This window comes from Lithobates pipiens, unplaced genomic scaffold (genome assembly GCF_037356315.1).
Source record: "Lithobates pipiens isolate NorthernLeopardFrog02 unplaced genomic scaffold, aLitPip1_a1.2 Scaffold_18, whole genome shotgun sequence".
Classification (NCBI taxonomy): Eukaryota; Metazoa; Chordata; class Amphibia; order Anura; family Ranidae; genus Lithobates; species Lithobates pipiens.
The window spans coordinates 643,626,034-643,650,886 of NW_027507758.1; the positions used below are offsets into that span (position 1 = coordinate 643,626,034).

Consider the following 24,853-nt stretch of genomic DNA (forward strand, 5'->3'; position numbering starts at 1 on the left):
AAAAAAAAGAAGCCGGCAATAAAATGTCATTTTCTGTAAATTTAAACCAATCAATTTTTTCTTTGTAAAATGTCACATTTTCTGTAGCCCATCCAACAGGAAGAATGAAAAACTGTATAGAGTCCCCAAAATATATACCAGACCCTTTACTTTCCTCCCCCCTTTCCCTCTCTCCTCCCTCCTTTTTCTCTTCCTCCCTTTCCTTTCCCCCTTTCTCTCTTAAACCCTCAAACCCCTCCCCCCTGTTTTTCTTTCCCTTTTTCTCTTCATCTTTTCTATTGAAGTCGCTGGATTGTATATTATTCTTATTCCATCTTTATGAACCAATTAATATAGATACACGTCCATTGATTGCACATCCCCCGCAGCCATGGAGGGGGGGGGACCTTGGTGGTGCTCTGACCTCGGCTGAGGCTTTGGGTACTGGGGAAGCAACATCTCCCCTCGCTTTTTTCCCACTTGTTTAATTTCTTCCATAGAATGTAATGTTTTATATATGTAATTTAATTGTTTTGATACATAGTGCGTAATACTGTAATAATTACTTGCCGATATTCCCCTGACGAAGCGCTATAAAGACCGCAAAACATGTTGAGAACCATATCCATGGAAACCCACCATATCCTGAGCCTCCTGGTTTGGGAACTTGTATGCTGGTGACATTTATGGATTCTTACTTTGCACTTTTTACAAATGTATCAAATGTCTTGTCTTTTGTATTAATAAAACTGTATAATACGTTTTATCAGTATTGAGTATACATTGTTTAATATCTGTACTGCGATAGTCCTGCCTCAATGATCTTTTCTGGGTGATCGGTTGGGGATTGTTCTCTAGTCTTCCCTTTTCCTTTCTAAGTGGATGATGGTACACCTTATTTAGTCTATCCTTGATGTACAATATAGAGGCCATAACTCTTACAGTCAGGGTTACATGTAACTGAGCAGATCTGTGCTGGGTTACATGCTGTGAAGGACGGGGAGTCCTTGGAGGTCTATTAGACCCCTAATGTATCCATAAATTGTAAATATGGGAATGAATTAGACCGACAAGTCCAGAAACACTACAGCACTCAGGAGTGGTCTGATAAACCAGACATGATGTGGATGGTAGTTGTAGTGAAACTACCAAATGGATTCATCATACAAAATGTGCAAAATAAATAAACATACCAAATAAGAAGTAAGGGATAGAAATTGTGGAAAATAATAATTGGTGAATGACAATAATATTCATTTATACCAACAGTAATAAAAGGTCTGGGTAGGATAGCCCAGAGTGCTAAACATAGCTAAATCTAGGAGAGGCCACTAGAAGATCAGAGAGGGCGCTCGCTTTACAACCACTGGAAGAAACAACAGTACAGCCCCATAGTGTAGTATTAAAAATAATTGACAATCTATTGAAAAATAAAAATGCACTCACAAAGTACACATGTGTAGGGTATGGCATAAAAGGCACTTGGGGACCAGAAGTGTCAGAGGGGCAGCCAGAGAACCACCAGCCTTGGTCACCAGCTGAGGATGAAGCGTGCTGAAGATGGAGGAGGCCGCTGTCACTGCAACTGCAATTTGTGTTCAACCCGAGACTGGAATCCTCAATGTCACTGTAGACGGTCAAAGCTTTGTGCTATTAATAATACACAGACCTGACCGGAGAGGTGAGGAGGATTCTGGGAGGTCACATGACATCACTCTTATCACTATTAATAATACACAGACCTGACTGGAGAGGTGAGGAGGATTCTGGGAGGTCACATGACATCACTTTTATCTCTATTAATAATACACAGACCGGACCGGAGAGGTGAGGAGGATTCTGGGAGGTCACATGACATCACTCTTATCTCTATTAATAAAACACAGACCTGACCGGAGAGGTGAGGAGGATTCTGGGAGGTCACATGACATCACTCTTATCCCTATTAATCATTTCAGCCCCGAAAGATTTTGCCTCTCAATGACCAGAGCACTTTTTACAATTTGGCACTGCGCTGCTGTAACCGGTAATTGCGGTCATGGAATGTTGTATAACACTGAAGAAATGGCTGTACTCTAAGAGGCCTTGTAATGTCCAGATAGCACCACTTTTTGTCTTAGCAAATATCTTTGGGTATCTACTTTCCAAAATGGGGTCATTCATTGGTGAAGGGGGGGTGCTATCTGGACATTTCAGGGCCTCCATAACTGTGATAGGTAGCGAGGAGTGAAATCACAATTTTATGCCTTTAGAAATCCTGAAGGCGGTGATTGGTTTTCGGAGTCCGGTACGCGGATAGGCTCCCAAAAAGTCCCACACATGTGGTATCCCCGTACTCAGGAGAAGCAGCAGAATGTATTTTGAGGTGTAATTCCACATATAACCATGTCATGTGTGAGCAATATATCATTTAGTGACAACTTTGTGGGGGAAAAAATTGTCAATTTCCCGAAACTAGTGGCAAAATATAAAATATTCCATGGACTCAACATGCCTCTCAGCAAATAGCTTGGGGTATCTACTTTCCAAAATGGGGTAATTTGGGGGGAGCGGTTTGTACTGCCCTGCCATTTTAGCACCTCAGGAAATGAGATAAGTAGTCATAAACTAAAAGTTGTGTAAATGTCAGAAAATGTACCCTAGTTTGAAGACGTTATAACTTTTGTGCAAACCAATAAATATACACTTATTGACATTTGCTTTTACCCGAGACATGTGGCTGAATGCATTTTGTCCTAAATGTATAACTAAAATTGAGTTTATTCTATTTTTTTGTAACAAAAAGTCAAAAATATTGTTTTTTTTCAAAAATGTTGGTCTATTTCATTTATAGCACAAAAAAATAAAAACTGCAGAGGTGATCAAATACCACCAAAAGAAATCTCTATTTGTGGGGAAAAAAAGGACGTACATTTTGTTTGGGTACAGCGTTGCATGACCGTGCAATTACCAAGTAAAGCAGTGCAGTGCCAAATTGTAAAAAGTGCCCTGGTCAGGAAGGGGGCAAATCCTTCCGGGGCTGAAGTGGTTAAGCCCGATGTGAGGGGAGGGGCGGGAGTATCTACCTCAAGTATAGCCAATAACCCATCTCAACCCTATCATTTATGAAAGAAAGAGAGAGCGTGTGGAATCCATATTACACTCATGGAAATACATTCATAGTGAAATTCAAAGAGCTTCTCAAAAACAATGTTATAAATAATCTATAAAATACAGTATATATCTGTGTATATACTTATAAAAATCCATAATAATCAATAATGTTGAATCATGAATAAATAAATAACAAATAAAAAGATAAAAAAAATGAACAATTAAAATAATAAAATCGATATATGTGAAAAAAGGGGGAGGAGTTGATATATAAAACTCTACCTGTATATATATGTATACACAGGTGACACTAATAATGATAATGATGATGATTATAACACAAGGACAGTGGAATGTGAGGGTAAATCTACATGTAATAGTAATAGTGTGTATACATGTATAACCATGAACCTACCAATACCTATATAAAGTATATATAGAACTGGGACAAACCTATTTCTAAGCCCTTGTACACACGGTCGGAGAATCTGTCGGAATGTGTCCTATCGGACCGTGTCGTCAGATAATCCGACTGTGTGTGGTATGCATCTGACTGATTCTGTCCGAATCTCCGTCCGACCCAATTTTCCAACATGTTGGAAATATTTCCCGACCAACTGGGCTGGACGGACCTAATCCGATCATGTGTAGAGCATTTTCATCGGACCAAGTGCCACGCATGCTCAGATCAAATTCCTACATCAAAGCTATTGGCTACTAGCCTGAATGTAGTCCCATCGTAACGAAATTACGTCATCACGTTCTGAAAGATTGGATTTTTCACCAACTTGGCCCGACCCGTGTGTATGCAACAGTTTCGGACACAATCCGTCGGACTAAATCCAACGGGCAAAATCCGACGGATTTGGTTGGCAAAATCTCCGACCGTGTGTACAGGGGCTTAGAACACCTGACCCAGTTAGACGTGAACTAGCTGTATGAATGTTACACCATGCTATGAATATCAAGTTCTTCATTGAGGCCTTCAGGTGAAAGAGATCCTAACATATAGATCTGAAAGTTTTCCCTCCTGCACAGGAAGGAAAACCTCTTGTCAGTAAGTGTACCTTTAGGAATAGATTTGATCGCCAATACTTCCAGACATTTTATATATTTGTTATGTATCTGGCGAAAATGGCGTGGGACGCTGTGTTTGTCGAATCCCTTTTAATAAACCTCCGGGGCTCTCCAACCCTCGTACACAAGGTATGTATCGTATGGAAAGTGGTACCCTTATTGGTGGTGTCAGAGGATCAACAGACTTCAACATCGGTGCTTCCTTGTGTGTCTGCGGGATAGACCAGTGCAAAGGCGCACACGGGTGCACGATACAGTGAGTTTGCACATCACCTGATCACTCTGGCAGGCCTATAAAAGGCATCTATTTGCTCTGTGTCTTTTCTGGTTTGTCTCCTCAGCTCACTTGTGTTCCTCTGCTTCCTGTTCCTGTTTACCACTTCCTGTTGTGACCCGGATTGCCTGAAGACTACACTGATTTTCTCCTGAAATGACCCCTGGTTTGTTTAACGGACTTCCTGCTCTTAGCCTTGCTGGCTCCCGGACTGATACCTGTGTTTGACCCTCGGCCTGCCTCTGGAATATCCTCTGTCCTCTGCACTTAGCCTTGCTGGCTCCCTGACTGATACCTGTGTTTGACCCTCAGCCTGCCTCTGGATTATCCTCTGCAATCAGCCTTGCTGGCTCCTGGACTGATTACTTGTGTTTGACCCTCGGCTTATTTCTGCACTTTTTACCTGTTTTACAGACTGGCTTGCTAGTTACCTTCTGGTCCAGTCCATCCTGCACGAGCCGTCTTCCAGACCAGGCCCGGACTGGCCATAGGGCAGACCGGGCATTTGCCCGGTGGGCCGCCCGCTCCACAGCCTGTTGATCAGGCCGCACAGCGGGAGGTAAGCGGCGACCGCGGCCTGGACAGGGTTAACACAGGCCGTGGCCGCCGCTCTCACACACAGCTCAGCCTCAAGGCCGCGCTGAAAGTTCCGCTCTCGGCCCCTACGGAATACTGTTCCTCCTCCTCCAGCCATAGCTGTCCCTCTGTGCAGTGGAGGGGGGGTGTAAGCTGTGGGCCGCTGTCAGGATTTCCTCCCCCTCTCTCATGTCGGGCTTGTTTGCAGCATGAGAGCTTCCTGCTTCTCTCCCGATTGGCCACAGCAGATGACCAATCAGAAAAAAATAATGGGGCATCATGGGAAATGTAGTAGAGATAAGAGGCCCAATTGATCTCAGCAGGCTACATTAGCTAGCATGCACTCTGCTGGGGGGAGGGGAGAAAACCTGGAATCAAGCAGTCACTACAGGAGACATGTAAAAAGAGGACTGTGCTGAGGAACTAATAGCCCCAGCACCACCAGATAAAGCCACGCTGTACCCACCCCACCAGATAGAGCCACGCTGTACCCGCACCACCAGAGAGAGCCACGCTGTACCCGCACCACCAGAGAGAGAGCCACGCTGTACCCGCACCACCAGAGAGAGAGCCACGCTGTACCCGCACCACCAGAGAGAGAGCCACTCTGTAACTGCACCAGAGAGAGAGCCACGCTGTACCCGCACCACCAGAGAGAGAGCCACGCTGTACCCGCACCACCAGAGAGAGCCACGCTGTACCCGCACCACCAGAGAGAGAGCCACGCTGTACCCGCACCACCAGAGAGAGAGCCACGCTGTACCCGCACCACCAGAGAGAGAGCCACTCTGTAACTGCACCAGAGAGAGAGCCACGCTGTACCCGCACCACCAGAGAGAGAGCCACGCTGTACCCGCACCACCAGAGAGAGCCACGCTGTACCCGCACCACCAGAGAGAGAGCCACGCTGTACCCGCACCACCAGAGAGAGAGCCACGCTGTACCCGCACCACCAGAGAGAGAGCCACGCTGTAACTGCACCAGAGAGAGAGCCACGCTGTAACCGCACCACCAGAGAGCCACGCTGTACCCGCACCACCAGAGAGAGCCACGCTGTAACTGCACCAGAGAGAGCCACGCTGTAACTGCACCACCAGAGAGCCACGCTGTACCCGCACCACCAGAGAGAGAGCCACGCTGTACCTGCACCACCAGAGAGAGAGCCACGCTGTACCCGCACCACCAGAGAGAGAGCCACGCTGTACCCGCACCACCAGAGAGAGCCATGCTGTACCCGCACCACCAGAGAGAGCCACTCTGTACCCGCACCACCAGAGAGAGCCACGCTGTACCCGCACCACAAGAGAGAGACACGCTGTACCCGCACCACCAGAGAGAGAGAGCGACACACTGTACTTGCACCACCAGAGAGCCATGGGAGCCACGCTGTACCCCCACCACCAGAGGGCCACACTGTACCCACACCACCAGAGAGCCATGAGAGCCACGCTGTACCTGCACCACCAGAGAGCCACGCTGTACCGCAACACCAGAAAGAGAGCGCCATGTTGTCCAGGACCACCAAAGAGAGCAGGTCAGTGTCACTGGGCAGCATGGGCACAATAGGAGACAGACAGTACTAGCATTGTATGGCCACAATAGGACAGGGACACTGTGATATAAAGGGGACTGCACTGTAATCATTACAGTGCTCCTTTACAGTGCAGTCCCCTTTATATCACAGTGCCACCCCCGTGAATGTCTACCGACATTCTCCGACCCCCCCCCCCCGGTCCCTGGAAAAGTTGGCTGCTCATTCATTAATGCTGGGCCTATTTTTTGTCCCAGTCCGGGCCTGTTCCAGACCCTCATACAAGTCAGGTGTTAGAACCCATGCCGGGCTTTCTCTTCAAGTATATCCCAAGGCCATATGAATGGGCATCCCTTCCTTCAGAAGACTTACTGCATACCAGTCACCTGCTGGCAACCCATGCCCCTTCGTTCCCTGTACCCGCTGTTCCACCCTCAGGGGTGCTGTGCACCCAGTTGCAAGGGAAGCCGCTCTCAGCACTTCGGCCCCTGGTGAGTACCTGACAGGTGGCAATCTCAGGGCGACCATGAGTGATAAATTGGCAGGTGAGGCAACCTCTTTTGCAACATTGTAAAATGCCCGTCCTAGTATCAAAATAGGCATTCATGTCAAACAGAGATCTTTTATTGGAACTTTGTAACTTGCTTGGAGCAAAAATATTTTTGATTAAGAGCAATAATATTTTGTAATGTTTATTGATGATCTTTGAAATAGTCCTATATTTAGAGTTGAAAGTGGACACAAATCTAGCTGTATTATCTGGTTGTCTATCAGTAGTGTCTTTGGGTTTTGGTGGCATATCCATATGAGAAACAAAAGCATCCTGGACCAGATCTCTGGGGTAGTTCTTCTCTTCAAATTGTCTCTGCATGCGCTTGTCTTGTGTAGTATAGTCTACCAACCTGGAATAGTTCCTCCTCAACCTATGAAACTGCCCATTGGGGATGTTCATCTGCCGGGTGGAGTGATGACAACTGTCAGAATGAAGGTAGGAGTTGTCACTTGTAGGTTTGTTGTGATTTCTGGTGACGATATCTTGTTTGTCGTGAGACAGAACCAAATCTAGGAAGACTAGTTCAGTGGGGTCTAATACATGAGTGAAAGACAACCCTAATTCATTGGTATTTTAATGGGCTACAAAGGAAGAGAACATGCCTGGACCCCACTCCAAATGAGCCGGACATCATCAATATATATCAGTTTTCATTATTTATCTTTTCGTTATTTATTCATGGATTCAACATTATTTATTATTATGGATTTGTATCAGTTCACTTTATGAAAAGAGCGCGGCCGTGCCATTCATTCACAGAGTTCTGTCCTTTGCCGATGTCGGCTTGTAGTTTTCAATGAACTCCCACACCTCTGCTGAGCTCTCTGGTAGATGAGGAACAAGGAGATTGTCGTAAGGGGACAAGGACATTGGGACCCCGATTTAGTCCCTCGGACAAGTCATTTTTTCAAAAAATCTCCACAGCCCTGGAACTGTTTCTTCCATGATGAAGATCAGCCATGGAGTATATCTGAGGTGTATATCAGGGTGTGCTTCTTTCCCACATGAGAGATGTGATGTCCAGCAACATTCATATACAAGACATTTCCCACACTCAAGGCACTAATACACCTCGAGGGTTGTGTGGGATCCCTGATGTACAGGAAGACAGGACTTCAGTGAGGAACATTTCCCTCACTCAGGACAGGAATACGGCTTCTCCCCGTATGAGATCTCTGATGTGTGTTAAGACTGTACTTCACTGAAAAACATTTGCTGCACTCAGGACAGGAATACGGCTTCTCCCCTGTGTGAGATCTCTGATGTTTGTAAAGACTGGACTTCTCGGAAAAACATTTCCCACACTCAGGACAGGAATATGGCTTCTCCCCTGTGTGAGATCTCTGATGTGTGTAAAGATTGGACTTCTGTGAAAAACATTTCTCACACTCAGTACAGGAATACGGCTTCTCCCCCGTGTGAGATCTCTGATGTGTGTAAAGACTGGACTTCTCTGAAAAACATTTCCCGCACTCAGGACAGGAATATGGCTTCTCTCCTGTGTGAGATCTCTGATGTGTGGAAAGATTGGACTTCTCTGAAAAACATTTCCCGCACTCAGGACAGGAATACGGCTTCTCCCCTGTGTGAGATCTCTGATGTGTGTAAACACTGGACTTCTCTGAAAAACATTTCCCGCACTCAGGACAGGAATACGGCTTCTCCCCCGTGTGAGATCTCTGATGTGTGGAAAGACTGGACTTCTGTGAAAAACATTTCCCGCACTCAGGACAGGAAAACGGCTTCTCCCCCGCGTACAATCTCTGATGTGTGTAAAGATTGTACTTCTGCGAAAAACATTTCCCACACTCAGGACAGGAATACGGCTTCTCCCCCGTGTGAGATCTCTGATGTTTGTAAAGACTGGACTTCTGTGAAAAACATTTCCCACACTCAGGACAGGAATATGGCTTCTCCCCCGTGTGAGATCTTTCATGCTCATTAAGTTTGGATTTAGAATGGAAACACTTCCCACACTCAGTACAGGAAAAGCTCTTCTCTGTTGGAAGGACAGCCCCGTCCCCCACAGTCTGAGGTTCCTCAGGATAAGAGGAATACGATGGTCCGGCACCGTCCCTCACAGTCTGAGGTTCCTCAGGATAAGAGGAATACGATGGTCCATCTACACTGTGTGGTGCCGGATGGACATTTGAGGTAGTCGGGTTTTCTCCTGGACTATACTGTGTGATGTCCTCATCTTCTACTTTACAGTCTGGAGACAAAGTGAGACAATCCTCTGAGGTTTTCCTCATCTCCCGTCCATCTACTAAAATAGAAATACAAAGATTATTACTAGACATGACTGGATTGGTTCCTGCTGTGCTCCAATCACATCATCAGATATAACATGTCCAGCTGGTAGGAAATGGGTGTAACAAAAGAGAATACATATTATGTGTATATATAGCAGTGGGGGGAGGGGAGAGCAGAAGTCAGGACTATTTAATGTACAACATATTGTATAAGATACAACAGATAGGACTATATAGTATCAGAATGATGTAATGTACGCCATAGAGTATATAGTGTAAGGGTCAGGAGTATGTAATGTAGAATATAAAGTATACAGTGTAAGGGTCAGGACTCATAATATTGGTATTCAGTAATCAGTGGAAGATGAAATGATTACATGAGACAAGTTGCAGAGGTCCCACACCGCTGCCTCCCATCTCCTGAGACTGCACTCAGTGACTTGGGTCTGAGACTATACAGACATATCCCTCCACCCGGCACAGCCAGCAGACAACAGAACAAGTAATCCTGGGGGATTGTTCTGTCAGAGATCTTGTCATACCCGGGTATGGGGCAGAAGACCCAAAGCACATGCTCAAGGTGCCTAGGTAGAGCAGCATTTATGGTGAAAATCAACCTTTTGCTGTCAGCTGAACTCCAGGATTTCCATAAATTGTGTCTGCAGCACAGAGAAGGAAGATTATAACCCAGTCCCCGCCCTACTCTGGACTAATCAGTGAGCAGTAGGGATGAGCCGAACACCCCCCGGTTCGGTTTGCACCAGAACTTTCGAACGGACCAAACATTTGTGGGAACATTAGAACCCCATTGAAGTTTGAGGGACTCGAACGTTCGAAATAAAAAGTGCTAATTTAATGGCTAATATGCAAGATACTGTCCTAAAAAGGGTTTGGGGACCTGGCTCCTGCCCCAGGGGACATGGGTCAATGCCTAAAATGTTTTTAAAAATGGCAGTTTTTTCAGAAGCACTGATTTTAATGATGATTAAAGTAAAAAAAAAGTGAAATATTCCTTTAAATATGGTGCCTGGGGGGTGTCTATAGTATGTCTGCGAAGTGCAACGTGTATCCCGTGTTTAGAACAGTCCCTGCACAAAATGACATTAAACTGAAAAAAGTAATTTAAAACTGCTTGCGTTTTTAATGTAATATCTGGTTGCGGCAATATGAATGAAAATCATTGAGAAAAATGGCATGTGTAGCCCCCCCTGCCCATTACCAGCCCCTTTGGGTCTTGTACGGATATTAAGGGGAACCCTGTACCCATATTAAATAAAGGAAAGGCGTGGGGCCCCCAGACCCTATATACTCAGAACAGCAGTATACAGGTGGTGCAAACAAGACAGGGACTGTGTAGGTTTGTTGTGTTAAGTAGAATCTGTTTGTAATTTTGAACTGGTACATTTTAAAAGTGTAGCTCCAGTCAAAAAATCTATTTTTAAGCTTTTTGGAAAACATAGGGAAGGGTTATCACCCCTGTATAATTTGTTTTGCCGTCCGTCTTTTTTCATCTGACTTCCTGTTGTCTCCTTCCGTTTGCAAGTAGGAGACTTTTGTAAGTTGGATGTTTGAAAGTAGGGGCCTGCCCTATATGCTCTGCAGAAATTTGCACCTAAGGTGTTGGTGTTGCCACAACACTATAAGCCCTCAAAGTGACTCTTGGTAGACACTGGGAAGCCCTGCTGTGAACGATTATATCAAGAATTCTAATTACATACCATTGTTGAACAGTGGTAGAAAAATAGGGCCTTTGGTGGTTGTGGTGGTGGTGCCACAACACTAAGTCCTCACAGTTACTCTCGGTGGGCGCAGGAACGGGCCCTGCTGTGAAATATTATATCAAGGAATGTAATTACATGCCCCTGTTAAACAGGAGCTGAAAAATTGGGCCTTAGGCACTGGTGCTGGTGCCACGACACTGCAACCTCTCCCATATACTCTATTTGTAGTGCAGGAATGAGCCCTGCTGCAAAGCACTGCATCAAAAATTGTCATTAAACTCCCCTGTTAAACAGGGGCTGAAACATTAGGCTGGTGGCATCACCCAGAACCAAAAATGTTCTTCCAAGATATCAGCGGAGGAGGAAGAGGATAGACAGTCAACATAACAGGACAGTCACTCAGCATCAGCATAGGCAGTCTTGAAGGGATGTGATATTTAAAAAAAAATGATTCGGTTACATCAGCTTCAGGTGCTTGGTAGCTGGTGGTGATCCAAGACTGATTCATCTTAATGAAGGTCAGTCGATCAACCGAGTCGGTGGACAGGCGCACCCTGTGATCGGTTACAAAGCTACCAGCAGCACTGAAGGTGCGTTCTGAAAGAACGCTGGATGCAAGACAGGCCAGTAGCTCAATTGCATACTGTGCAAGCTCTGGCCAGTGATCCATCCTCAAGATCCAGTAAGCCAGAGGATTTTCGGTGGGAAAGGTTTCCAAGTCTGACCTTGCTCCTAGGTATTCCTGAACCATGTAAATCAGACGCTGGCGATGGTTGCTGGAACCGATTATATCTTGGGGCTGCGGACTAAAAAATTGTCTGAACGGTCAGATGGCCACCTTCTCCACCGCTCCTTCTGACCGATGCCTCAGCAACACGTTGTCCAGGACCAGGAGTTTGTAACCTCCCAGTCTCTGGGAATGCGTTGCACAGACCTTTCTGCAAAGCCTCCTGGAGATGTCTTATCCTCTGCTCCCTCTGCGACGGCAAGATAAGGTCCGCAACCTTACCCTTGTACCGTGGATCAAGGAGAGTGGCCAGCAAGTAATGGTCCCTCTCCTTGATCCAAAGAATATGAGGATCCTTCCGCAGGCTTTGCAGGATCAGGGAGGCCATGCAGCGTAGGTTAGCTGAGGCATTCAGTCCGGAGTCCTCTGGGTCACTAAGTACGACATGATCCGCAGCAACCTCCTTCCAGACACGTACAAGTCCACGGGTTTCTTGGGACTGTAAATCATCCCTAAAAGACTGCTGTTACTGATGCTGAGTGCCAGGCTCCACCTCCATGCTGACACAATCATCCTCCTCCTCTGTGATGGGTGGTACAGCAAGAACACTGTCTGGATAAAGGGGGCCTTGAGAGGCAAGGAAGTCCTCCTCTTCCTGCCTCTGTTCTGCCTCAAGTGCCCTGGCCATTATTCCATGCAACGTATGCTCCAACAGGTGGACAAGAGGTACAGTGTCCCTGATGCATGCACTGTCACTGCTCACCATCCTTGTGGCCTCCTCAAACGATGACAGGGCAGTGTATGCATCCCTGATCACGCCCCACTGGTGTTGTGAGAAAAAACCAAGCTCCCCTGACCCTGTCCTGGTGCCGTAGTCGCACAGGTACTCATTGATGGCCCTCTTCTGCATGTGCAGCCGCTGCAGCATGGACAACGTTGAGTTCTACCTGATGGGCATGTCACATATAAGGCGGTTCTTGGGCAGGTTCAACTCCTTTTGGAGCTCAGTCAGCCGAGCACTGGCATTAAATGATCGGCAAAAATGCACACAGACTTTCCTGGCCTGCTTCAGGACATCCTGTAAGCCTGGGTACCTGCCCAAGAACCGCTGCACCACCAGGTTAAGGACGTGAGCCCCACAGGAAACATGGGTCAGTTGTCCCTGTGGGAGGGTGGACAGGAGGTTGATGCCATTGTCGTAAACCACCAATCCTGGCTTAAGCTGGTGTGGCATCAACCACCTCTCGGCCTGCCCCTGCAGAGCTGACAAAATACATGCCCCAGTGTGGCTCCTGTCCCCCAAACAACCCAACGCATGCACGGCATGGCATAGTTTTGCCTGCGTACTTGCGTAGCCCCTTGAACGCCTACGGAGCACCGCTGGTTCCGAGGACAGAGCATTGGAAGAGGCCATGGAGGAAGAAGAAGAGGAGGGGGTGGAGGAGAGAATATGTCACAACCAGTAGTAGCATTTTGGAGGCGTGGTGGCGGAACAACCTCCAACACTACTGCACCTTGTCCTGCATCCTTCCCAGCTGCCAGAAGAGTGACCCAATGGGCCAGGAAAGACAGGTAACATCCCTGTCCATGAATGAATGAATGAATGAAATACTTGTATAGCGCACAATGCGAACTGAATCGCCTGTAGGCACTGTGGCAAGTCAGCAGTATTATGCACCTTACCGCTGACCGCCCTGTCCAGCAAGGCAAGGACATTGCCTTCCACATGCCGGTAGAGAGCTGGAATCGCCTTCCGTGACAAAAAGTGGCGTTTGGGGACCTGCCCCTGAGGAACCGCACATTGCACAAACTTATGGAAGGGGGCCAAGTCTACAAACTGAAAAGGTAGCAGTTGAAGTGCTAGCAATTTAGCCAAGCTAGCATTCAACCGCTGGGTAGGTGGATGGCTGGGAGTGAACTTCTTTCTACGGTCCAGCAGCTGGGGCAGGGATATTTGCCTGCTACGATCAGACATGGGTGTACTGCTAGCAGAGTGCCCGCAAGCACTTGGCTGTGACACACCTAATTCTACACCTTGATTCCTCTCAGCACAGGTTTCAGAGAGGACTGAAGGTCTAGTGGGGTTGGAGATCCCAGCTGATGAGGAGCAAGGAGAGGTCTGCTTTGTTCTTTGGTGTGGGTCTTTGAGGTACGCTTGCCAACGAGCTGCATGGCAGGTCAACATATGTCTGGTCAAGCATGTGGTGCCCAAGCGGTTGATGTTTTGGCCACGCGAGATACGCTTGAGACATAAGTTGCAAATAGCAGCGGTGCGATCTGATGCACTCATCTCCAAAAAGGCCCACACCAAAGAACTTTTAGAATAACGTGCAGAGGCAGCACCCTGCACAGGCGGAGCTCTGTGGTGTGATTCAGTCGGTGTGCTGCCCCTAAGCTGGCCCCTGGAGGGCATCCTGCCCGTTGGAGATATGCCTCCCTCCTACCAGGCACCCACGTGGAGTCAGTGCCCTCATCATCCCCTCCCTCTTCATCACTGGAGCAAACCTGGCAGTATGCTGCAGCTTGTGGAACATGACTGCTAGATTGCTGTCCTTGAGCATCCCTTCTCTCTGCGCTCATGCTACTGCCTTCCTCTAGCTGAGTATCATCATCAGAGCCTACAAAACTCTGGGCATCCTCCTGGAGCATGTACCCAACACTGTGCTCAAACAGTTTGGGGAACTCCTCAGGAGGACGTGGTGGGTCTAGGGAAGGAGTCACTGATGATGACATTGAGACGAGGGAAGAGGATGCGTTGGCAGCTGCTTTGCTAGTACCCTGAGCCTGGGTGAGATAGGATGAGGAGCATGAAGAGGGCTTGGTCATCCACTCTACCAAGTCTTTGGCACGATGAGGCTCAACACGTCCAGCTGCTGAAAAGAAGGACAAGCATGTCCCATGGCCACGTGCTGATGACGATGCACCGCGTCCGCGACCAGCACTGTTTTATCTAGACACAGAGCTTGCTTGCCCTCTTTTATTGGCTCGTGCCTGTCTGTCTCTCCTTGTTGGCCTTCCAGACATGGTAATGGCCTGAAGGGAGATGGGAAAACCAGCAATTGGGTAGTGTATATTGTGCTGGAGGCACACAACATCCACTAACTCCTGCAGATGCCTTTATTATAGAACACCAGCAATAAAGGGAAGATATAGGTGTATACTGTGCTGTTCTGGAGGCACACAAAACCAACTAACTCCTGCAGATGGCTCAATTAGAGAACAGCAATGAAGGTTAGATACAGGTGTATTCTGCGGTGCAGGCACACAGACAACACCCACTAACTCCTGCAGATGGCTCAATTAGAGAACACTCAGAACAGAAATGAAGGGTAGATACAGATGTATTGTGCTGTGAAGGTACACACATAACATTCACTAACTCCTGCAGATGTGGGAACACAACACAAGGTGGTGTGGGGCGTGTACTACACAGCCTGAGCTATAATTGGCCACAGGCATCCCAATCATTGATCTCCTCGCTGCCGGCGCTGTGATTGACCAAGCATGTGGGCTCATAGTGCATGCTTGGCCAATCGTGCCAGCAATGCACTGCGATGGCGCAGTGCATCGTGGGGTGTGAGCGCCACGCGAATTTGGCGCAAACGCTCAACAGAGTTCTGGCTTCGCCGAACGGGCGAACAGCCGGTGTTCGAGTCGAACATGCATTCGACTCGAACACCAAGCTCATTCCTAGTGAGCAGTATGGGTGAGGGATGTATTTAATGTTAATGACCCACCTGTGCTGATCTCTGTAGGAGTGTCCACCTCTATAAATGGCCCCGTTATTCCATCCTCCTCCATAGACTGCTGATCATCCCTCACATACCTCTCTTCTTCCTCTGATTTCACCTCAAATTCTATATCCATTGGATCTCCACTCTAAACCAAGCAAATGAGAGAGAATATCATCTGTAAGATAGAAGATTTATTATAAAAAATCCATACATTGTCACCACAAGTCCATGTTCTAGATGCTCTATCCCACCAACCTTGTAACAGTGGGGGATGGTGTGACCTTCCTGTGTGGAATCCCGGGAATACAGAGGACAGGGATATCTCTCTGGTGGGTTTCTGTAGCTGGATGACTCCACCATTGTGCCCTGGTACAGATCTTTGTGTTCTTTTAGAGACTCCTGCATCACCCCATCCTCATCATCCTCCTCTTTTATCTCTTCTTTAACCTCAACTTTAGAATCTCTCAGGTTTCCACTCTGAATATATAATAAAAATGACATCAATGGTAACAATGCAGATAATGTACAGATCCTAATGATACTATCAGTGATTGTTCCTCATCTACCTGATGATGATGGGGGATGGTGTGACCTTCCTGTGTGGAATCCCGGGAATACAGAGGATGGGGACATCTCTCTGGTGGGTTCCCATTACTGGATCTATCTGTAGGAAACACACACACTGACTGAATACATTGTTTCTATGTGTTTATCAGATGATGGGGGATCTAGGTGGAGCCTCCGTACTGCTCTCTCCTTTACAATAAAGTCTCCTCTTACCCGGTGATGTGAGGGGCGGCTGATTGTCCATCATGACGTCCTTGTAGAGATCCTTGTGTCCTTCTAAATACTCCCACTCCTCCATGGAGAAATAGACAGTGACATCCTGACACCTTATAGGAACCTGACACACACAATGATACAGTCACCATCCAGACACATCCCTTGTCTGTTACTGGATAATGTCCCAGAATTCCCAGAATCCTCCTCACCTCTCCTCCATCATCTCTCTGGTGACTTCTAGAATCTTCTTTGTATTTCTCTATTCTATCAGGGAGGGAGGTGGAGGCAATGTGATGGTCATATGATCTCCAGACTTCACAGGAGGAAAACTCTAGATCTGAACACAAATATAAAAATCAAATGATATTCCCAGAATCCTCCTCACCTCTCCATTCAGGTCTCCATTTTATTAAAGCCCCACTTCAGACTGAGATATAATTTACCCACACAGGACCCCCACACTATGCAGGATAAAAGCTTGTAGCAGGTATTCTGATGTCATTACATATAATGCAGGACCAACAGTCCCACTTTGGTAGTGAGGATGCCAAGAGTCCGCCCACATCCTAAGAGCATCAGAAAAAAAAGTCAGAAAGAGGGACATTGGGAGGAGGAGCTGTGAGATCAGTGTGATGTCATAGGACATATAGACTGGATGGAGGGACATTGGGAGGATGAGGAATAGCAAGAAGGAGCTCAGAGACAAATGAGAATATTGCTCAGCAAATGGGAGATGATCTCAGCATGACTTACATAATGAAGGAGATGAGGGGGAGGGGAGGAAGTCACTTAAAGTGGGGCTTGATAAATTTGCTTTGAATGTAGGATAATTAAAAGCTGTAAAAAGTTAGTGGGTGCAGAATGCAGGACATGGGGTGGAGGGTGCAGTAGAAAGGTGTAGGAAATGTGGTGCAGAATTCAGGACAGTAATGCAATCCCCCCTCCCCTGTGTCCTCCTGCATGTCCTGTACATCTCCCCCAGCAGTGTGTGAGAGCAGAGTGGATGGAGAGGACATCTTGTGTACATAAAGCAGCATGTCCCTCCCTGGCTGGTCTCTTAGCTGGCTGCTTTGCAGGCTTGTCCTGGTTCCTCCTGTAAGGACTCTGTAGTCCTGTTTCTCAGCACCTTGTGGGGATCTTTGTGGTAGTGCCAAGGTGGCGCCATGTTGGAGATTTGGTCCCGCTCCTTCCTCTCTGTTCTGCCGGAGGGCTCTGCAGGGACACAGGCAGCTGTGGGAGGAAGCAGGAGCCGATGGTGACAGTAATGCGGCCGCAGAAAGGAGAAAGATCGGCAGTGGGAGCTCAGTGAGATGAGTCCTCTCATGCCGCTGTCCTGCCCGGTCCACCCCTGACTTCACATGTCGGATGCCATCATCTCCCCCCCCCCAAACCCTCCCGCCTGGCCCCCCTCCGAGCCACATTCCTGTCTGAATAATGTGTCCGGGTTTCAGGCAGAAACATTATTCAGACCAACAGTGAGAATGGGCTGACAAGAGCCCAGGGGCCAGGACGCCATTTCTAGTCACCATGGTGACCTGGGAGCCCTGACTTATGGTGACCATAGAGACATGGAAATTCAGCTGGTTCAGCAGGGATCGGTCACATTTCCATCCATGTGTGGTCACTGCCGGATAAAAGTCACTCCATCAGCGGCTGCAGCCAATAGCTTCGTCACTGATCTGTGTATTCTGAGAGCGGAGGAGCGCCCCCCATTGTCAGAATACAATAGTGCAGCGGGGAGGATTCCCCCATCCCCCTCCAATGTGTGGATGGGGGAATCACTTCCATTTTTTTCCTCTCATCCCACTGGATGAACGATAAAACTGAACCATGTATGGCCAGCTATGGAAGGAAGATATGAGACATTTCCTGATCTGTACAGCTGAGGACCAGGAAATGTCTCACTGTCTGTGATTAGCGCTGTGCAGTGTCGGCTTCCTGGTGGGATCGGGAATGTGGGGTTTCCAACACACCGGAGCCCATCACTATTCATCATCAACTGATCCCCCTGAAGGGGTTAATCTAGGTCTCCACACTATATATGTGTGTATCATCATCTGCTGGAGATAAAAGACATCACAGTGACTATGGAGGAAGAGGACAGACATGACGGGGGGTTACTGGGTGTAAATAGAAAATAAGATCTTATTACCTCCTCTGCTGCCACTTCCAGCAACGTCTTCTCTCTACTTCCTCCCGACTCACCTCTCACCCGGAACTTCCTGTCTGTACCTGACATCACTTCCTGTCTTCCATAGAGACTTCCTGTCTCCCTAGTGTGGAGCTCCACATTTGACAGGAAACTTGCTTTTTTATTGTTTCTTTAATGCACTTTAATGTAACAAACATTCAATAGAAATTATAAACAATGTTTCCAGTTACATCTGCATTTCCTTATGGTATCTGGCTGCAGATTGGAGCTCCGCCCTCCACAGGAGTCATGTGACCTCCACAATTTATTTTTTCTATCAACTTTAACCCTTTCGCTTTTTTTTTTTTTAAAGTTTTCTGCACATGTTTAAAAAATCATTGTAGGCCTGAAGATTACATAAAAACCCAAAACATGATATATTTTCGGAAAGCAGACACCCTAGAGAATAAAATAGTGGTAAGTTCCAATTTTTTATGTCACACGATATTACCACAAATACACTAAAGTTAATTCTAGGGCAAAGGAATGCAAGGAATTACCCAATTTTGGTAAAATATAAAAGATGAGGTTGCACCAAGTAAATAGATACTCAACATGTCAGACCTTAAATTTGTGTGCGCCCCTGAATGGCGAAAAACTTCTGTACCCTATATTTTCTATAGGGGATGGTTCAAAAGCCCCCTATAGGTCATCAGTTTAGTGTTATGGAGGAGGTCTGGTGATAGAATTATCGCTCTCATTCCGGCGTGTGCGGCGATATGTAACATATGTATCGCAATAAATGTTTTCACATGTAGGCACCCCGACACTTGTGTTTACATTCATATGTGTGTATATGCTGAGGTGGGGGGCCTCAAAGTTTTTTTTGGGGGGGGGTTTATGTGCTTTGGTGTAACTTACATTTTTTGTTAAACCACTTCACCTCGGGAAGATTTACCCTCTTCATGACCAGGCCATTTTTTTGGAATGCAGAATAAATAATATAATATGATAAATAATAATGCTGGAGATTTTGGAGGAATTATATACAGAAGGAGGCCAAGAGTTTGTTGATGAGACCCCCCCCCCCCCCCTGGCATTGGAGGGAGAGACTATCAATACGAATTTTAGACCGAAATCAAACTTCTACCCGCACTGGAATAAGGGCAACTTCATACCCACTTTTTATAAGGTTGTGATGGAAGAGTTTAGGAAGATGTGTGGTGACAAAGGTTACAAATATAAAAAGGGCCATGAAGTAGGTATGGAGGGCCCTCTGAGCAGCCTGAGAAAGAATTCAGAAATTGTAATTAGAAAAGCGGATAAAGGTGGAGACTTTGTCATCCAAGATAGGGATCAATATCTGGAGGAAGCCTTTAGGCTGATTGGTGATACCAACACATACAAAGGACTCCTATGGGACCCTACTGGTAGCTATAATAATGAGCTTAACCACTTCAGCCCCGGACCAATTGTCAGCCTAAGCCCTTGTACACACGGTCGGAGATTCCGTCTGAATGTTTCCTATCGGAGCGCTTTGTTGGATATTCAAACTGTGTGTGGTCTGCATCGGACTGTTTCCGTCGGAATATCCGTCGGACCAACTTTTCCAACTTGCCGGAAATTTTTTCCGACAAAATAATCCGATCGGACATACTCCGATCATGTGTAGCCTACTCCGACGGAAAAGGTGCCACGCATGCTCAGATCAAATTCCTAGACCAAAGCTATTGGCTACTAGCCTGAATGTAGTCCCGTCAGGGCCGCTGATAGGGGGGAACCACCGGTCCTTCTGTACGGGGCCCGCACACACACAGGGGCCCGGACAAGGAGGCAGGTCGGTGCGGTATGACAAATACAGAAAGGATCCATCTAGCAGCTGAAAGCCGATTTCTGTCCCTCCTGTCAGTTTTCAGCTGCTAGATGCATCTGAAAGCAGCGCTGCCTGTTTTCCTCGTGTGGAACACAGAGTTGTGTCAGGACACTGAGAGCGGGGGAAGTGCCGGGGATAAGTCATATACGGCCCCTTCCCAAGGCTGTATTGAAACACCGGCACCTCTGAGAACTGCCCAGGGGTCCTTGGTGCCCCCCACTGCCCCCCGCAGTACTCTGGTAGGAAGTTCCTCTCGCTTTGGTCGGCTGTTTCGTACAGGTCAGTGCTGTAATGTATCTTGTGTCCAGCTGTCCTAATGTGTGTCTCTCCCTCCCCTGCATCATCCTCCCCACCTCAGCCACTATCTGGTCCTGCTTTCCTTTCATCTTCATACAGGTCACACTCATCAGTCTCTGTCACAGGCTCTTCTACCACATGTTGTTAACCCTCGCCACTTCTGCTCCTTGGTAATTTTCAGCCTCTTCTCCAGCCCTCCAGGCATTCTTTTCCTGACAATTTACAAAAAATAGTCCCTCACTCCCCTCCCCCTCCCAGTCCTCTTCTCTGCAGACACTTCACCTTCACACAGGTGCCTGTGCCCCCCACCTTCACACAGGTGCCTGTGCCCCCCACCTTCACACAGGTGCCTGTGCCCCCCACCTTCACACAGGTGTCCGTGTCCCATACACAAACACTATAACTTGCTGGAATCCCCCAGCCTGCACACCCACAACACTGAATCTTTATTAGTTAATAAAATCTCACCCTCTACCCCTCCTTGATAGACATACAATTTGCTTTTATTATACTGTGGCAATTCCTCACTAGCCAACAGTATTACCAATGCCCATCCCTGACCATCCAGTCCCCTCCACCCCATCTATATGCCTCCCCATTGCCATATTCTATCACAAATCCTCCATTTTTATCCCTATACAGCCCAGAATTCCCCCAGTCTCACTCCAGTTCTTCTCTACCCACCTCCTACCCACCTCCGCTCAACTCTCCTCATTTTCTCTTACCCCATGGTTCCCATCTCTATCCACCCCCCCCCCCCCCCCCACCATTTTTTTTCAGGGTTAAGGAAGAACCCCAAAGTGGAGCATCTTATTACTGCTGCTGCTTGTGTGGGTGGGATGTGTACTGTGCCAATCCCTGCTGACCCTCCTCTCCTATTCATCCCATGTGATTGGCAGAGTACATATCTCACCCACACAAGTAGCAGTAGTAATGAGATGCTCCACCTTGGAGTTATTCCATAACCCCTGCAAAGCACCAGAAGAAAGCCAGAAACTCTGGAGGGGAAGGTAGAGGGGGAGTTGCTCTTCCATTTGTAGATTTAGCCCAGTGGCAGCCTGCCAGAATCTGCAATGTCAACTTCCCTGCACAGCTCTTCTTCAGGAGGCCATATCTGTATAATACATTACTGCCCCCTGTACTGTACCCTCCTAACCACTGTACTGTGCCCTTCTGCCCTCCCGTACTGTACCTTCCAGTCCACCTTCTTCTGTGGCTCCCTGTACTGTACCCTCCTAACTGCTGTACCGTGCCTTCCTGTTCCCCACATAAGTTTATAAGTTATGTTGTGTTTGTATCCACTAATGATGATTTTTGTGTATTTTTAGCGAAAATTTTGTTTTTATATTTTTTAGTGGGGCCCTGTCAGGTAAGCTGTACGGGGGCCCATGATTTCTAACAGCAGCCCTGAGTCCCGTCCTAACGAAATAATGTCATCACGTTATGCACAATCGGATTTTCCGACAACTTAGTCCGACCATGTGTATGCAACATCACCTCCAGACCTCTTTTGGAATTAATCCGTCAGAATAACTCCGACGGATTTGGTTGTTGGAATCTCCGACCGTGTGTACAAGGGCTTAAGACCAGAGGTCTTTTTACAATTTCGCACTGCACTGCTTTAACTGGTAATTGCGCGGTCATGCAATGTTGTACCCAAACGAAATTTGCGTCCTTTTCTTCCCACAAATAGAGCTTTCTTTTGATGGTATTTGATTGCCTCTGCGATTTTTATTTTTTGCCATATAAATGGAAAAAGACCGCAAATTTTGAGAAAAAAATAAATTTTCTACTTTTTGTTATAAGAAAAATCTAATAAACTCAATTTTAGTCATACATTTAGGCCAAAATGTATTCAGCCACGTGTCTTTAGTAAAAAAAATGTCAATCAGCGAATATTTATTGGTTTGCGCAAAAATGATACGAAACTGAAACTAGAGTACATTTTCTGGAATTTACACAGCTTTTAATTTACGACTGCCTATCTCATTTCTTGAGGTGCTAAAATGGCAGGGCAGGACAACCCCCTCCCCAAATGACCCCATTTTGGAAAGTAGACACCCCAAGAAAATTTCTGAGGGGCATGTTGAGCCCATTGAATATTTTTTTTGTCCCAAATGATTGAATAATGACAAAAAAAAAGTTTACTAAAAGTTGTCACTAAATGATATATTGCTCACACATGCCGTAGTTATGAATGAAATACTTGTATAGCGCACAATGCGAACGCAATCGCCTCTAGGCGCTGTGGCGAGCTTTGATCATCTGCTAAAAGAGGAAGGTCTTGAGTTTTTTTCTAAAAGCCAGGTGATTTTCTTCCAGGCGGATGTTGATTGGTAGAGCATTCCATAGCCGAGGCCCTTGGACAGCGAATTTCCGATCCCCCTTGGATTTATACCGGGCTTTGGGCATGAGGAGGAGGTTTTTGTTGGCTGATCGAAGACTGTGGTTTGGTGTGTAATGATTTATTTTTTCCATTAGGTATTGTGGAGCTTCTCTATGCACGCATTTGTGGGTGAGGCAAAGGGTCTTGAACGTGATCCGATTTTTTACGGTTAGCCAATGTAAGCTCCTCAGTGAAAGAGAGATGGATTCCCAGGGTTTTTTTCCTGTTATCAGCCTTGCCGCCGTGTTTTGGATCAGTTGTAATCGCACAAGTTGATATTGTGGTAATCCTATGTAAAGCGAGTTTGCATAGTCCAGTCGTGAATTAATGATTGTTCCAACTACCACTGCTTTGTCATTCTTTGGGATAAAAGGGATGAGTCTGCGAAGCATGCGCAGCAGATGGTGAGATCGACTGACTACAGATCCTATTTGCGCATCCATTGACATTTGTGCGTCTAAAATAACCCCGAGACTCTTCGCTTTGGTCTTTGGGGAGATAGTCTGCCCAAAGACGGTTGGTGGAGACCAGGAGGTTCTGGTTGCGGGCTTATGATTTGGGTGTAAGATAAGAAGCTCTGTCTTTGATTGGTTCAGCTGGAGGGAGTTGGTGGTCATCCAGTCCTCTATTGATTTGAGGCAGTTTTCAAGTTGTTGTTGGTGTTCTTTTTTTCCATTGATCCGGAAATAAAGTTGCGTGTCGTCAGTGTAAGAGTGGAAGCAGAGATCTGAGCATCTGATGATTTGAAGGAGTGGGCGAATGTAAATGTTGAAGAGAACGGGTCACAACGGAGAGCTTTGAGGGACTCCGCAGGTGACTGCCCGAGTTTCGGAGAGGAATTTTCCTAGTTTCACTGTCTGTGACCGATTTCCTAGGAAGGACGCGAACCATTGGAGATCTATGTCTTGGACTCCGGCTACTTCTGTGAGTATTGTGATCTACTGTATCAAACGCTGCACTTAGGTCTAGCAGTACGAGGAGACACGGCTCTCCTTCATCTGCTGCTTCGAGGGCGTCATCCCAAATCTTGAGGAGAGCTGTTTCTGTTCCATGACCCGGGCGGAAGCCTGATTTCAGCGGGTCCAGGAGTTTGTGAGTATCCAGGTGAAGTTGTAGCTGATGTACTACAGCTTTCTCTATGATCTTAGAAATGGTGTTGAGGCTTGTAATCGGCCTACGGTTGTTTGGATCCTGAGGGTCCAGGTTTGGTTTCTTGAGTAGAGGTTTGACGATGCCTTGTTTGAGGATGCTGGGAACAATCCCTTCGTGGAATGATCGGTTTATGAGGTGGGTTATGGTTGGAGCCACGATGTCGGAGCATTCTTTCAGTAGTTTTGTGGGGATGATGTCAATAGGTGAGGTACTGTCACGCAGTTTATTAATGATGTTATATGTGGAATTGCACCCCAAAATATATTCTGCTGCTTCTCCTGAGTACAAGGATACCACATATATGGGACTTTTTGGGAGCCTAGCCACGTACGGCACCCGGAAAACCAATCACCGCCTTCAGGATTTTTAAGGGTGCAAATTTTTGATTTCACTCCTCACTACCTATCACAGTTTCGAAGGCCATAAAATGCCAAAATAACACAACCCCCTCCCCCCCAAATGTCCCCATTTTGGAAAGTAGACACCCCAAGCTATTTACTGTTGAGTCCATGGAATATTTTATATTTTGCCACAAGTTGCAGGAATATTACAAACTTTTTTTCTTGCACAAAGTTGTCACTAAATGATATATTGCTCACACATGCTATGGGCATAAGTGAAATTACACCCCAAAATAAATTCTTCTGCTTCTCCCGAGTACGGGGATACCACATGTGGGGGACTTTTTGGGAGCCCAGCCGCGTATGGGACCCC

The 24,853-nt window shown here is 46.8% G+C and overlaps 3 protein-coding genes across 3 annotated transcripts in view; 1 reads left to right on the forward strand and 2 right to left on the reverse strand.

Moving 5' to 3' along the window:
- LOC143986909 (uncharacterized) overlaps window positions 1-24,853 on the forward strand; it is a 130,011-nt gene that overhangs the window by 75,992 nt on the left and 29,166 nt on the right. The gene's annotated exons all lie outside the window — the stretch shown is intronic.
- Window positions 1-24,853, reverse strand: part of LOC143989882 (uncharacterized) — a 99,534-nt gene that overhangs the window by 13,218 nt on the left and 61,463 nt on the right. The gene's annotated exons all lie outside the window — the stretch shown is intronic.
- On the reverse strand, window positions 7,139-18,580 carry LOC143989645 (uncharacterized). Its single transcript, XM_077489900.1, has 6 exons — window positions 18,453-18,580; window positions 16,298-16,637; window positions 16,084-16,181; window positions 15,773-15,994; window positions 15,521-15,662; window positions 7,139-9,349 (listed from the first exon to the last, which is right to left on the reverse strand). Exons 2-6 carry the CDS (start codon window positions 16,380-16,382, stop codon window positions 8,199-8,201), a joined length of 1,698 nt encoding a protein of 565 aa, XP_077346026.1. The 5' UTR covers window positions 16,383-16,637; window positions 18,453-18,580; the 3' UTR covers window positions 7,139-8,198.

Coding starts and splice junctions, on each gene's coding strand:
- LOC143989645 (XM_077489900.1), bottom strand. CDS start 16,382: ATGGAGGAGTGGGAGTATTTAGAAGGACACAAGGATCTCTACAAGGAC. Junction 15,995..16,083: donor CCATCCCCCATCATCATCAG/GTAGATGAGGAA, acceptor TTATATATTCAG/AGTGGAAACCTGAGAGATTC. Junction 15,663..15,772: donor CCATCCCCCACTGTTACAAG/GTTGGTGGGATA, acceptor TGCTTGGTTTAG/AGTGGAGATCCAATGGATAT.